General features: G+C 41.5%; 1 protein-coding gene across 6 annotated transcripts in view; it reads left to right on the top strand.

The window, feature by feature from the left end:
• The window catches only part of AUTS2 (activator of transcription and developmental regulator AUTS2), a 793559-nt gene extending 787096 nt beyond the window's left edge, over positions 1-6463 (top strand). For all 6 annotated transcript variants that reach the window (XM_042791833.1, XM_042791837.1, XM_042791835.1 and 3 more), the window contains one exon: positions 3329-6463. In XM_042791833.1, the coding sequence (XP_042647767.1) occupies positions 3329-4568 (1240 nt within the window). In that variant the 3' untranslated portion in view covers positions 4569-6463. The remainder of the gene's footprint in view (positions 1-3328) is intronic.
• The last annotated feature ends 9690 nt before the right edge of the window (positions 6464-16153 follow it).

Here is a 16153-nt window from a genome sequence, read left to right as displayed (position 1 = left end):
AGACATGCTCCCTGTGTGGAGCAGTTTGTGAGCCTCTCATACCTATTCTTTTATCTTCAGTGGCACCCAGTGGGCTGAGGATGTAGCCCTGCTTTCTAGTTGAGGTCCTAGTCTTTTACCTATTTTAAGCTAATTTGCTCAAACAGGAAGAACTGGGAATCACACCTGGAGGTATGATTTCATCTCAAAATCATCCTGTCATCAACGGTCTAACTTTATCAGCCCCCCAGGAGGGCTGTCTAGCCAAAAGCATTTATCTAGGTTTCTTCAGTTATCAGTGGAAAGGTGCCTCAGAGGTACCTCTTAGCTTGGCTCTTCCCCATCTAAGATTGGTGTTAGAGTGAGGTGCAGTGAATCACCGGTCGCTCTCCTCGGGTAAGCTGTATGGCCGGTGTCCCGCAGCCCCCTCCCAGCTGGACTGAGATAGGGTAAATCCTTCAAGATAGCTTAGATAATATGAAACTACAGTCTGTGAGTCTTTCCTAGGTGCAGCTCTGGCTGGGGAGTTACACTGCAGTGTCCTGATACAGTCCCCACTTTCTCCAGGAACGTTGTTTGTAGCGGTGGAGGGTTTTTTTGTTTTAAGGACTCCCTTATTCCAGCCCAGTATTAGGGAAAAGTCAGTAAAAATGGCTGTTGTGAAAAATAGGATTTGTTCCTTCTCAGTGCTGTTTTGTTTAAAAGAAGTCACAGCAATTCCATTCTAATAATGACATTTCAGTGTATGTAATCCTAGAGCATTTAAACAAACAAATAAACAAAAAACCCAAACAAGAATCTGTTTATCTTTTTATCAACATGAGGCAAAGTACTCCACATAAGATACTCAGTATCTTTCAGTGTAGCATACAGCCTCAAAACATACCTTACTTAGTAATAAGTTCATTTGAGAACATGATGTTAAGTTTCTTCTTTGTAGAGACAGAGGCCCAAAGGTGTTTCCATATTATTAACCTAAGGCGTCCTTGACAAATCTGAAGATAAAAGATTACCCCCTCTCTGACCACTGAACTACATGTAGTTGACTTAAGTGAGCTATATAATCAATAGCCTCTTGAGATAATACCATCACTGTAATGGAATAGGATGAAATTGGCAAAGGAATATGTTATCTTGGTTACACATATTTTTTTCTTTAGTTACAGAAAATGCCTGTTATTTTCTCTAAATTTTATGCGTAATTTAGAATTCATCAGTTACATGGAAAATTGATTAAATATCAGCAAAAGGACTCAATTAGCCCTCCTAGTGAAATAAAACAATTAAGGGTGCCCTCTGAACTAGTCCCATGAGCAAAATAAATAAAAGATGAGGTATTATAGAATCCACAAGCCATTGCTTTCCCAACAGAGTAAAAGAATTGAGTCTTCACATTGAGAAGCCTTCAGTGGAATGCCTTGACTTGGTCGCACTGTGTCCAAACTGGAAGCTGTTATATCAAGTGCCTCAACTTTTGGTGGAAAGCAAAAGGAGGGAAATTAGAGCCAGGATACAACTTCCAGACTGTTTAGGACATAGTCAATCAATGCAGAACTTGATATCAAGGAGTTAATTGGTAGTCAGCGCAGACTAGGCAGTTCTGGTATCAAATGCTCCACCTTACACATGTTTTCTAACAGTCACATTCTGGACTCTTGTAGGTCTCTCAGACACGGCCCATAAAATGACAGTTTCAACAGTTCAGTCTTGACACAGCAAAAGATACGTCTGGTTAGATTATAATAATGAGAGTTTCCTTTTCAAAGATATTTTTGCTGCACTTGCTGCAGTTTCACCATCCAAAAGTACCTACAGGTAGAAATCTTATACGGTTCAGCTCAGCAAAAAAAGTAGGTGGCAGAAATTGTATAGGTGAAGGAGCAAGTGTCCACTTCAGAGTTGCCCTTCAGCCAACCAGTATTGCTCATCTTGTCCAGAGTGAGTTTCAACCTGCTGTCCTCGTCCAAGTGTGTTCAGTTTACACATTGCTACGCAGAGACTGCAGCACCCAAAGAGAAACCATGTAAAGTGGAGCTGGTTGGGATTTCAGAGGGCCTCACTGCTTATCCCTCACTTTTGCCTTTAACAGCACATTGTCCATCACCTCACATGGAACAGAATTCCCCTGCTCAGCAAACAGCACGTGTCCAACACTGAATATCTGGAGCTGCCTTTATGGAGAGACTCCAACTCGGAGATGAACTGAAATTAGTGAGAGGTTAAAAACATTGGAACTGAGGAATTAGATTTACCTTACAAATTTGATTCATTTTAAATAGGAAAGCTTTTTCACTCAGTGTTGCCCATAAGAACTTCTGGTCAACACTGCTTCCAGAAAATAATTGGTACAGAATCCATTCACTAACTTAGGTCTTTGTCCACCGCCAAACAATAATTCTATAATCTTTTGTGCAATATAAATAGGTTTGAAAGATAGAATGAATTCACAGTATTTTGAGACTCCCAGCATTGGCACGGAGATGCATTGGCCCTGTCCCTGCTCTGCTTGCTCTACCTTAGAAATGGGAAAGGGTTGACTACCTGAAGAACAGCTGACTCCGGAGAGATGATGTTTACAGAGCTAGCCTGAATGATGGGCATATGGGTAGACTGATCTGTGCTGAGGAAGCCAAAGCATAATCTATACATGATGGCTGCCTCTATTATAACATTTGCACTGAGGGTCATTGCACACTTAGGGAAGTGCCTACCTGTTCAGAGAGGTGGATTGACACCATCAGTACTGGTGTCTTGAGAGGTTTTTGTTTTCAGTTTTAAGTGGTAAATTGAACTGTGAGAAGTAAATTGAAAAGCTAGAATATTGAAGAGAATAAACATAAGAAATTAGTAACATACATAGGTCTAGAATTGTTTTTAAAAGTTAGTTGAACAAAATGTCATGTATTTTCCCAAATGTATTCTTAATAGAAGAAGCAGGTAAAATACTATTAACTGTGTAATTTAGATTTCATTACCTCATTTTTTCGGATGAAATTATTGTTTTCATTTTTACCTCTTTTCTTTGCAAGCAGTTACGGCCATTGTCTTAGAAATATAGGTAGCAGAGCTAAATTCCCTTGGGAACCTTCAATGGACTTCAGTGTTTGAAATCTCAAACAGATTATTCACAAAGCAGCTTCAGGGATCTTCTTCTGGGTTGAGATAATAGAATAGGCCTAGTTTAGAGATGGGATGTTCTTCTGGTGTTTTGGGGGTGCAAAAGGAACAGTGCATTTAATGGTGCATGTTACTAGCTTTCTGCAAAGCAATGACTATAAAGTCAGACACCCTTGATGTTTTATTTGCAGAGTTTCTCATGCCTTCATTTTTACACTTCTATTTGTTCTAGGGAGAGCATTGAGAAAAGACACTCCAGCCATCCTTCGCCAGCACCTATCCATCCAGTAAACTCCCTCGGACATAATCGCAGCTCAACTGAGCAGATCAGGAGCCATCTGAATCCCGAGGTTCGAGAAAAAGAGAAACCAAAAGAACGAGAGAGGGATCACTCCGAATCTCGGAAGGAAATTAATGTTGAAGAGCACAAGGTGAAGGACAACTATATTTCAGAGAAAGAAGGCCTGAGCCATGAAAGCCGAGTGGTGGAAGAGTCTAAGCAAATGCCCAGAGTTCCTTCACCCTATGCTAGGCCCCCTGTTGTGGAGAGCACCAGGCCTAATAGTACTTCAAACCGTGAGACTGAGAGGAAGAATGAGCCGGCATATGATAATCCGAAGAAAAGCAATGAAGTCAAAGTGAAGGAGGAGCGAAAGGAAGACCACGATGTTCAACCTGAGGGACCTCAGACTCATAGGTCATCTGATCAGCCACCACCTATATCTACATCTAATGTCCACCCAAGTCCTTTAGTGTCTATGCCCATGACTGTAGGTGTAACTGGTATACATCACATGAACAGCATCAGTGGCCTGGATAGGACTCGTATGATGACCCCTTTTATGGGAATTAGCCCAATTCCTGGTGGAGAACGTTTCCCCTATCCTTCTTTCCACTGGGATCCAATGAGAGATCCCTTAAGAGATCCATACAGAGAGCTAGATATTCATCGGAGAGACCCCCTGGGCAGAGACTTTTTGCTAAGAAATGACCCCCTTCATCGTCTTTCTACGCCAAGATTATATGAAGCAGACAGGTCATTCAGGGATCGGGAACCTCACGATTACAATCACCACCACCATCACCACCACCCTCTCTCTGTTGACCCTCGACGTGAGCATGAGAGGGGCAACCACTTGGATGATAGGGAGCGGTTGCACATGCTCAGAGAGGACTATGAACATGCACGCCTGCACTCAGTTCACCCTGCCGCCTTGGATGGGCACCTGCCTCACCCAAGCTTAATCACGCCAGGACTTCCTAGCATGCACTACCCCAGAGTCAGTCCCCCGACGGGACACCAAAATGGCATCCTCAATAAAACTCCCCCCACAGCAGCTCTCAGTGCCCCTCCACCTCTTATTTCTACTCTGGGACCTCGGCCTGGTTCTCCCAGAAGGACTACTCCTCTGTCAACAGAGATGAGAGAGAGGCCTCCTTCTCACACCCTCAAGGACATTGAAGCTCGATAAGCAGAGTGAGACTAAATAAAAACCAGAGAAAGAGGGACAGAACATTGTAAATGAACATAATGTAAAGACCTTCTTACTAGTCATTGATACAGACTGGGATGTGACCCACTGTACGATATGTATAGACCTGAGTGCAAAGATTTTGAAATGGTTTTTTTGTATATTATATGTTGAAATTTTCCAGATCTTTTAGCCAAGTCCATATGTTCCTCGTGTCTCCTACTCTGTTTTATTTCTAGTTTTAAAATTTCAAAATTTGAACTGAAGAACAAGACATTAATATCAATGATTTGACTAGAAACAAACCGCCACCAATGTCAACCATACAAAGCTCTTTCAGACCAGAAGTGAAGACAATTGTAGATATTTATGTAAAAAGATTGCTTCATGGGTTAATGGTTCATATATGCAAAAAGGGTAAGATGAAAGCTTTACTTTGTACAAATGTAAATAGATAAAATTAAGTAACATAATACATTAATACTTCTTAAACTGTGCTATTTGCAAACTTAATATTGATCAACACAGTCTGCTTATGCTGTGTTACATATATTGTTATAGACAGCTAAACCCCTTCAACTATGCAATGAATTTTAAGGCTTTTCACAAAAGCCTGTATAACTCAAAGGAGCCTTTTCAACACACAACATAATTAAAGTCATATTTTCCCTGAACAAGCTCATCTATAATAGAAGCCTATTTCTCTTGCTTGTTTTGATGAAGAAACAGCCCGTTAGAAGTGTAGTTTTCTGTCTGAACCCCTGCATCGAGATGCTGATGTTACTGCGGCTCATGTATTCCTTAGAACGCATCAGGGTTAGCAATCTGTAATCACTGATACTGGAATCATGACAGATTGGTTTTCACTCACATTAATCTGGGTTAAACAGAGTAATCAAATGCTGGATATTTTCCAGAACCTTCGTCACTTAACAAGTCAAATTTATTTTTGGAAGAACATCTGCTTATAGCCATTCATGTGTGTTTTTATTGACAGTGTGTTGTTTTTATCTGTACACACACTTTTTTTTTTTGTTAAGTGATTTTTAGCTACACTGAAACAAATCCTACAAGAAAGCTAATACTTTTCTAAATGATGGATATGTTTTCACTGTGGATCAGTAGTTTCATTAATGAACTCTGATGCAGATTTCATAATGCAATTTATTGTATATCAGTTGGTAATAAAGTCTGTGAATAGTTAACAGGTCAGCCTTGTTGTTCCCTAATCATAGAAGACATGAAATAACATGAAGAACATCGTCCTTTCTAAAAATATGCATCAATCTTCTGAAATCTGTCTTTTCATAACACACCTTTTTATAATGCGTTAAGTTCCTTGTCTAAATATTTGGAGAGAATATGACTTTATCAGAGAGAATTCAATATCTTGTCTACTGGACTGTAAAATATATGTATGAAATAAAATTAGTTCCATTGGTCTTCTAGTGTATTAAAGTGCTATCTGAAGTTGTTATCCTGTTTTGGCAAAAAAAAAAAAAAAAAAAAAAAAAGAAAAGTTAACTACAGACAGTTGTTTCTAATGATCAGAGATCTATTTTAGTAGTCAACTGAAGGTTTAGTTGTGAGCTTCAGATTTTGTGAACTCCAGATGTTGTGCAGTGTTTTTTTTTTTTTTAAGAACAAAAGGAAAAGTACAAAAAAAACCCAACCCTGAAGAATATGTACACTGGAACCGTAGTGGTAGCTTTCAGTATTGTAAAGAGATTGTTATATACGAACCTTTTTGCTGTTTATCCTGTATGTAATAAAGTCCTTTCTAGATCCTATGTGAAAAGAAAAGTGAAGCGGCTCTCAATCTTCAGCATGTTTCCTCATCAGCGAAGACTTGTGTAATGTAAATTGTGCCATGTTATTAAAAAATGTGAACTAAACTGCTAGGTGCTTCTTTGTGTGGAGTACCCCATCATTGCTATGGGGAAGAAATACTTTTTCCCAAGAGTGGGGTTTTATTCAGAAGAAATAGCTATTAAAAATGTAAAGGAAATGCAAACTTCTATAAGTCATCTTATTAAAATAGTAGTAATCAGGAAAAAAGTAACAAAAAGGAGACCAGATCCTTGGCTTGTCCAGATCCTTTAAAATGTAGTAACACCCTACTTACCTTAGCTTTTAGTTAACTGACCAGTTGGTCTTTCAAGATAGTCCCATGCTCATGTACGTGGCTGTATGCAAGCCCTTTTGTGAATTTGTGCAGTTTCACACAAGCCAATGGCATTTTACCAGTTTTCATCAGCTAAAGATATTGCTGTCAGTTACTATGAACAATTGGTACATAGATATGTCCAATTTTTTGCAAACTGTTTAGTACAAATCTTCATAGTACAGCCTTTGTGGTGTTTTCTTGTGGGAAAAAAAAAAAATAGCTCCTCATGATACATGATTTTCAGGTGGGTTTTTTTACAAGCGTGTTGCAAACACTTCAAAACCTTTATCCAAGTTACTTTGGCAGAGGTAGCTTGTGACACTGAAATTTGCTTTATTGAGCACGACTTGTGAAATCTTTCTTCTCCCTCAGTAATTGCCATTTGTTTTGGTAAAAAATTAAATCTATGCAGCCATATATTCAAGTTTGGTTTTGTTTTTCTCTTCAGACTTGTGGCACTTCTGTCTGTTTTCTACTCTCTCTCCCATGTAAATTTGATGAAAGTGAAATTTCCCTGAATTTCAACCATGTAACTAAGAGAAAATAATAGCCCTACGTCTTTTTTAAAATCCAATTTTGTGTAAACTGTGCAGAATATACAATAGTAGTATAATGTACAAAAAGAGCTTTTTTCTCTTCTTTCCTGTGAGGAATACTTATCTCGGTCATATGGATGCACATCATTATAAAACCTTCCAAGTTTCTGAAGGAAACCAGTTACAGATGGCTGTAGAAGGATGAAAACTATTGGAACAAGCTTACACAGGTAGAGCGTGAGGGGCCCCATGAGAGAGGATCTAATGAGATCATCCTCTCCCAGGCTCATCTCAGAGCACTGCAATAGGAGTCCTAACAGCTTTGTCAGTGTCTTCAGAGGGAAGAAATGTGGAATCGGATTGTACAGACTATGATCCTTGTCCTCCCAGGTGCTAAGTATACTCCAGCTGATGGTCCTTAATTCCCAATCAAGCCAATGAACCCTCACTCCCAGTGTCCCGGAAAGCATTGAGGCATTTCAGTCCCTTTGAATTCAATACAAGTGGCTATGTGCCTTTGAAAATCTGAGTGTCTGGTCTTCTTATAAGAGTGGTGATGTTCAGAGGAATATGCCTGAAAGCTCCAGTAAGAGATGAAACAAGATTTTTAATGCTTTTAAACTTTTTCGCATGCATTCACTGCTTTTTTCAAAAGTTTGATATACGGACATTAGCTTGCAGAAACAGACAATTTAATCTTTTTTTTTTTAGCAGGGTTTTCTATTCAAGATATTTGTCTTAAATCCTCTAGTTTTTAATCACTAGTATTGAAGAAATGAAGTTCATTTAAAGACCATGCCAAATACCACCTGCAGGAATGAAATGAGTCATAAGGGTATTATTCCATAGGGTGAGAGATTTGGATCATAGAAAAACCCTGAGCTATTATGCTTACAATACTCGGGACCTTTGCTTTATGCTTTAAAGCTCCTACCTTCCTACACTCCAACTAGTTTTCTACTTAGCAGGTCCCTGTCACCAGTTGAGGTGCCAACTAAAGCAGTATATAGGAAATGATTCTTTGAAAGCAGTCATAACATTTGTTCCCTTATACAATGTTCATTTTGTGCTGTGCTTTGTCCCGTATTTTTTAGCTTTCTATACTGTCATCTTCGCTTTTGCTTACTACATACCTAGCTCTACCTGTTCTTCTGCTATTCATACCTTACTGATACTCTCTTGCCTGTTTGCCAGTCACGTTCTCTTTCATGGCATGTGATAGACAAATCTATTATAGGCAGCAATAAACACTGCACATTTTTCTACAGACTGTATATTTTTGTTCTTTTACCTTTGCCTGTATGAGCTCATGAAAATTAGTAGTCCTTGCTGGACTGGAAGATAGGCAAATGGAGGTTGGGGGAGGGTTTTACTGAAAGTATTCTCATTTGCTGTGGCTGTGCCTTGTTAAGTAAATATTTAGTATAATTCTTGATAATTTGAACTCTAACTACTGCTTCACATGTGCAGGTGACCTCTGCTGAAAGCCACCTGGGGCACCTGGAACAAGGTAACAGACCATTGGTTGTATTGCATTTACAGAGGAACTACTTGGCTTGCTGCTTTTGTTTCTGGCAAGAAAGAAGAGCAAGCTGTGGTTCAGTGACCAAAGACTCAAATTATACAGGGTTCTGTTGCTCCCACAGTGACTTGGTTAAGTCTCACCTGGATAAAACAACTTTCTTCTTTGGACTCCAACTGCCGTCTTTGGAGGCATACTCATCCATAGCTTCAGAAGGCGATTTGGAGCAGGATCCCAATTTAAATGGCCTGAATTGCCTTTTGAAGGTGACTCTTCCTTAACTCCGGATGGAGACTAGCCCCTAACTTAGCTGGTTTAGAGAAGTACATGCAAATGAGCGGTGGGACTACCTCCTCCTTTGTTGATTTTGCAGTCTCATCAGATCTTCCTTCGTTCCTTTGCACTGTAAAGTACCAATCCTAGCCATTCTTTATGTGAAACTCTTTGGGACGCAGTCTGTCTCTCACTACATGATTGCACTGAGTTTGCTACCCTGACTGGGGAAAGTGAGTGTTTCTCAGTGCTGCTATAATGCAAAAAAACTTTTCATAGTGCTAGAGAAAGACCAGAGTGAAAATTGAAGGCCTCTGTGAATTAGCTGTGGAAACCACTATAAGACTCCAGATTTTTGCTAGCCAAGAAGAAACAAAGCTACAGTTGAGGGCAGACTGTTCTCCCTGTGCCCTGTCTCCATCTGGAGGGGCTTAGACTGCTTGTGGCCATGGGCATTGTGGAAGTTCCCAGCTGGCAACGCCTCCAAGTGTTTATCATGGAGTTGGCAGTGTCCAGCACAGTCCCTTTCTGCCAGCTGTGGGGTTGGGGGACACATACCTTTCTTTTTCCACAGGTATCTTGCAACTAAAATAATTTTAGCAGAAAGACGTTTCCTGGTCATAAAGAATATCCCCCTACTCACTTGTGCACTGTTTGTCTGCATATAGAAACACATGTACTTATATACATCAAAATGCACTCACAATGTCAGGCACAGTATCACAGGGATGAGGCTCTACACAGCAAGGAGTAGAGTATGAAATCACAATGGCATCCCACAATCTCACACGTTCTTTTTGCTGCTTTCTGCTGAGGCCTTTCCTGTAGATTGCTATCACTGCATTTGATGTTCCCTCTGATGGTCTGGTAATAGAGACTTGACTATACCCTTATCCCCATTCTATAAATGGGAAGAGTGCAGCTGGGAACACTGTCACCCGTGTAATACCAGCCACATATTGTGTGAGTCATCCCAAGAGTCACCCAAGGGAACTAGGTTACTGCCTTAGTCACTACAAGAATAAAAATAACCTGAATCAGGTAAATTGCAGAGTTGGTGATAAGACACAGGGGATTTCTGGGTTGCTGTTTTGTCTTTAGAAAGTGCTTTTAACCCTTACCCAGGTTAACAACTTCATGAGGTCCTAGATTTGTTGAAATTATCTCCATAAAATAATGGGTTTACTTATTTATTGATAATTCGAGAACCTCAAGTATTGATCCAAGTTGATAAGGCCTATGTTTTTAAGGCTGTATTTTACCACCTAGTGTGGCTTGTTTAATCATCACTATTGCTCAGTATTGAAACTCACTCAGAGCATAGCATTTGTCTTGATTGGATTTATATGTTTCACTACTGAAAAATTTGCATTTAGCCCTAGGAACCTCCACTCCCAATACAATCATCTTTATTTCAAGACAAGAAAATAATTAAGTAATAACTTGATCAATTGATTACATAGAGACTTTACTTATATATAATATTACTGTAAGTTGGTGAAATGCATCTTCTGTTTTGCATCTTCAAAGTCCTTAACTAGTTTCCATTGATTCAGTGGTGGGTTGGGTTTTTCAGATGCAGCAGAAATTGCATTAGCATCAAAAGCTTGGAAACATTTTTTTTTTCTTTTTTTTCTTTTAAAGACTAAAAATGCAAGTATAAACATCCTGGAATTTTCAGTTGTTCCTGTTTTTAAAGGCCCTCAGGGTATTTGGGGCAAACATGGAGCATATTTGATAAAAAAACAACCAACCAAAAAAAAACATCCATACCTCTAAACCAACCACCAGTTACTTGCCTCCAAAGGAAAGTTTTGTCTCGGTTAATACTCAAATGGCCAAGTAGAGCTGGATTTATTTTAGCCTGTTAGAAAAGGCTGTCGTTCTTCAGAGATACCACAAGAGGGTAGTTAAAGAGAGACTGAAATATGTGTAGGCTGATGGGATGGCAATGCTGTTTCGTGCAAGGTGAATGTAGCTGTAAATTATTTTTATGAGTGTCTGATCTGTGAGGAGCTCTCCTGTTCCCCTGCATAAATGACAGAATTCTCAACGGTGCTGTGGCAGGCAGTGATCAGGTTGACTAAGGAGTGACCTTGCTTTATCACATTTAATAGAGGACCAGAAGTAGTCTGTACCTAGAGCATTCAGCTAGATAAAAGCAACCGTATTTTGGAGAGTTAGGCTTAAATTGCATGGTGCTACAGTATAGCAACAAAGCACATTGCTTATGTTAAGGGAATAAAAGATGCTTCTCTGTAGCAAATAGATGTAGGATATGAGTTAGTGTATGTCAGCTCCTCAAAGCCTCAGCATTTAGTGAGGACATCGGTCTGTTTTTTCCGTTACCTGACTTTTGAAAGGATTAGACAAGGACTAAGTAAGAGAATTACTTCATTTGAAGATGTGAAAAAAAATTAATGCCAATTTTTCTGAGGACATAAATTAAAATGGTGTCTTTGAAATCATCAGAGCTGTCTGCTTCATACCAGCAGAAAGCTTGGCCCCGGTTTTAACTCTTCTTCCCTAGTCACCTTTGCCACATCAGTGGAGAGCTAACATTTCCCTGATGCTGTACAAGCTCTCCTCAATCTCACGAGGAGCTGCATGCCTCGAGCAGCATTTCCTCACGCAGGGCCTGAGGAGCCAGCAGCAAAGCATGGCCCCCCCATGGCCCTGGCTGCTTTTTGGCCAGGCTGAGAGCCAAAGCAGTAGAGCTTTCATCCCCTTTCCCACAAGAAGACCAGGCTACACACCCACCTGTCCCCCAGAGAAGCCACAGCAAGCACCTGAAAATTTGTCTGGCCCCATGAACACGGCTGGTGTCTGACCAGCACCCAGTCCCCTCGGAAAGGGCGGCAGCCCTGCACGCACCCTGCTCCCAGGGCCCCTGCGGTGCGAGCCCCCCAGCCTGCTGCTCTGGATGAGAACTGCGCTCTGCTTTGAATGGGGTGGCCTTACCTCCTCACAGCCGAGACCTGGGTGCCCGGCTCACCCAGGAGTCACAAAATCAGTTTTCACGAAGCCAAGCAGCGAGGCGGGGCAGTGACGGCTGGGTGGAGTGCGGTGAGATGGTGGCTCGTACACACACGTATCATCCACCCTGCAGTGTTATCATTGTGGTTAGTTGTCAGTGGAGTCACGCTATGATAGTCATTATGGTTTTAAATGACTCATTTTCCACTTAACTGTATTATTGTGGCTTACAGAGCATCTGGAGCTTTGCAGCAGTAAATACATCACTGAATAGTACAGCAATATACTAATCTGTTGCTTTGAAGAATCTAATTAGCAAAATGCAGTCGGGGTGGGCAGGTGTGTCTGTGCCTGCGCCTCCTGGCCCTGCTCACTGCTCACCATACATCTGTCCTGGTGGTACCACACCACAATGCACTGGCATGGGGCAGAAACATGTCCGGCTGGTGACATGCTTGCAGAAACAGACTGATCGCCTTTAGTACAACTTCATGCCGCCTGCAGTTGGCATCTTTTTGTGAGACAAGGAGAGATTCCTGTCAGGTGAACAGCCGGGGACCCTGTGTTGGTGCAGAGGTGGCCAGGCCCGTGAGGCATTGGTGTTCTGGGGAACGCTGTGGGTCTGCTCTGACCAGTCCGTCCCGACTGGATGGACCGCTCTGGACTCCTTTTATATAGAATTTTTTTTTTTTTTTTTCCCCCCTCAGCCTGAGCCCTTTCGTTCATGCAGGCACAGCCGGGAACCGAGCTGCAGAGGGCGGTGTGGGAGAGAGAAACCCGAGCCAAGATGGCGGCGGCGGCGCGGTCCGACACTAGGGGGAGACGCCGTCCCGGGCTCCAGGCTGCAGCTGGAGCCCGAACGATTGACTTTTTGGGGCTCCTCGTGGGTTTGGGGTTTTTTAACCTTGAAACGGATCCTGCCTGCCGGGAGCTCTTGTGCCGGGCCGCGGAGAGGCGGCGGCGGCGGGTGCTTCTCAGGCGGCCCTGCCTCTCACTTCCCACAAATCTCAGAAGCTCCCGCTTCTTTCTGATTTTAGACCCGCAAGGTGATGGGATAAGAAGAGTCTAAGTTGGGAGTTACTTTGATAAAGGCATCTTGAGAAGCATCTCGAGCAATGCAGCAAGTTGAAGTAAAGGCTGGAAAAAAAATGCACTATCTCAAAGTTCATATGCTGCCTGCGGTGATGGAAAAAAATGAAGTAGGAAAAGGAGCAGGTACAATAGACGGGTCTTTTATTTGCTTGTCGTCAACAAAGAGGCAGTAAGCGCCCTTCCTTTTCTGTCAGCGCCTCCAGACGTTGTCCCTCGTGTTAGGGGCCCCTCCGCCGTCGGGAGGACGCCAGGGGGGGCGGCGGCACTCCCCGCTGTGGCCGGCCCGGGGTCCCCCCGCCTGCGGGGCCGGGCCGGGCCTGGGCCGGCGGCTCCCGCAGCGCCAAAGTGCTGGGGAGGGTCACAGTCGTGGTGGGCCGCAGCTCCGTGTGAAACTGGTTGAAAGTGCGATTTCAAGAGGAGGAAAAAAAAAAAAAGAAAGCCTGGTTAGGGAGAGGAAAGAAACCCCAACAACTCCTTTTTTTTCAGATTTTTGCCACCCATATTGAACTTGTTGCCCCTTCCCTAATAGCCTGCTTAATTTCCCTCTTTTATCTCAAGAAGGCAGGGTACTGGGGAACAAGAGCAACGCTTTGGTGTCTTTTTTTATTCACCGAAGTTGAGTTTCATTAAAGTTTGTGTGGGAAAAGGTTTTTTTTTTTAAAAACGCCATCTTGCCATGTACTCATCAGCTGAGGCAGCTGCCAGGATGCCCAGACAGCAGGGGCCACTTGTTTCCAGTCATCCCTCCCTTTCTGTACCAGAATGGGCTGTATCCTCCACCATGGGTCTAAGAAACAGGACATCCAGAAGGATTTTTGAACTGGAAGTTCTGTGCATCCCATCATCGTATATATTTAGTGCAATAGTGGGACTCGTGAGCTCTGGTGACATGTGGGTACAGACAGACTATGTAGAATTAGAGGTAGAATTTGTTCTCACTGCAGTTTGTGTGGAGGTAAATCAAGTGTGTATTGTTCTGTAGCATGTTTCTTAAGATGATTGCATGTTTTTAAATTGCATTTCAAAGCAAAGGACTAGTGGCTTCAGGTTTGAGTTGTGTTATGGCCTGCTGGCAAGTCTTAAGAAAGTCATATTGAGAATCTGTGCCTCTGTTTCTCTGTGATATGACTCTACCCTCCCCACCCCCCCTCTTTCCTCCTGTAAAGAGTTTTTAGATCTATCATTAGAAATTCTATATGAGAGGTTTCATTATGGTGGTTTTGGTTTTTTTTTTTTTTTTTTTTTCCCCAGTTATGTTTTCTAATACCCATTAGCAATGCAGTAAGTGTTCTGGCAGATTATTTAGTTTTATCTTTAGGTTGACTTGAATTTGGAGGTATTAAAGTCAAAGTGGTCATTGGATTTTAAGAATTATTCTGTAATGACTGCAATAGCTTTATATTGCTGTTAATTCTAAACTCCATACCTCTGACAGTAAACTTTGCTCTGAATGGCACCAAGACTGCTTGATGAAACAGCGAACAGCCTGTTTCCAGTTAATCTAGGACAGAGTAGTTGGATCTCTGTCTAACTGATTGTTTACATGAGTTTCCATGAAATTCTGGTGTCTAGACTACTGTGAGATCAAACTGGACCTTGTTTTTGTGCATGTACCTTTGACAACTTTAGTTCTACCCAAATGTGCAGAACTGAATTTGCCTGGCACTGAAGGGCAAAATCATGAATGTCCTCGACTTTCACTTCCAAAATACCGTGCATATGAATACCTGCAGCATATTGGTGTGTGAGCTAAGCACTTTGTTAAACCTAGGAATCCAACTAAAAAATAAGATGACAGCTCTGCAACACTACACTTGGTGAGTCATGCTTTTGATTTTCATTTTAAACACATGCCATCAGTGAAATTGCAGTGAAAAACTATCATATTGCATGTTTAACTCATCCAGACAGGAAAATAACCCTTGCAAGTACATGTATTGGGGGAGGGGGGAACAAAAGACAAAATGCGATGGTTCCGTGTAAAATTGTAGGATTTTCTTTTACCTAGAATACTAGATTTGAGTTTTGGCTCTTATAAAGGGAAGTCTGATTTACTGTTATCCTTTCTTTTTGGCATGTGGCTGTCTTCAGGAAGTTCTGACAGATTCTTTGGATGGCTTATGTATTGGCAAATACGGAGTTAGTAGCCTGTAAAAATATCTGATCAGTATAAAAGCAGTGCTTTAACATTAACCTGGGAGAGGATGTTTTATGAGGATACCTATGCTTTTGAGAAAGGGACAGAGCATTGTCCAGTGGGAAGATGAACAGGTCTAAAAGCAAATAAACGGGAATGGTTTGTACATAATAGAATACTCAGTTCCAAAATAAAACTGGTTTTATGTGAATTTCTGAACCTGCAAGTGGTGTAAAGACAGAGTCTGATGATACTTGTGATGATACCTATTGAAAGTAAACTCTTCCTCTGCTGAGCATCAGATAAATCCCAGGAGTTCCCAGATTTATTAGAGAAGTTACTGAAAAACTTATAGCAAAATCACCTATTTTGATTCGCTCAATAAAGCAGTTGCATTTTTATTCCAAATGTGGAATACAAGGTGAAGTGGCTATCTGGCAGTGGTGCCAGTTTGGGACTGTGGATCTCTGTATTGTCCTTTCAGTTCAGTAAGAGACTCTCAGGCTTACATAGTTGACATAGTATCAAAATGTATGTAATTTTCCAAACTTCTCCAGGTATATTATGCATTGTATTCTATCTCCATCCTGTGGATCTATCAAAACAATAAACAAGAATCGTCACTCTTCTGGGTGGAGAATGAAACTCTCCTGATAAATTTAAAAGACAAAACATGAAACATCGTTTTGAAATGTTCTACCCAAAATGAAGTAATGGTTTCTAAAGCCCCAGCAAAGACACAGTTTGAGATTGTTTGCCAACAGAGCAGAGAGCTGGGAGCATACCAGCTTCAGGAAGCAGAGTGCAGCTTTCTGTGAATCCCAATCTTTCTTTGCGTATTCCAGAGCAAGCCAAGTTTCTCTGGGCTGTTAACACAAGAAC

The sequence above is a fragment of the Tyto alba genome, unplaced genomic scaffold (genome assembly GCF_018691265.1).
Source record: "Tyto alba isolate M040663 unplaced genomic scaffold, T.alba_DEE_v4.0 Super-Scaffold_19, whole genome shotgun sequence".
In the NCBI taxonomy this organism is placed as follows: Eukaryota; Metazoa; Chordata; class Aves; order Strigiformes; family Tytonidae; genus Tyto; species Tyto alba.
Note: the sequence above shows the minus strand (reverse complement) of the source record. Positions and strands in the feature narration are given on the sequence as shown.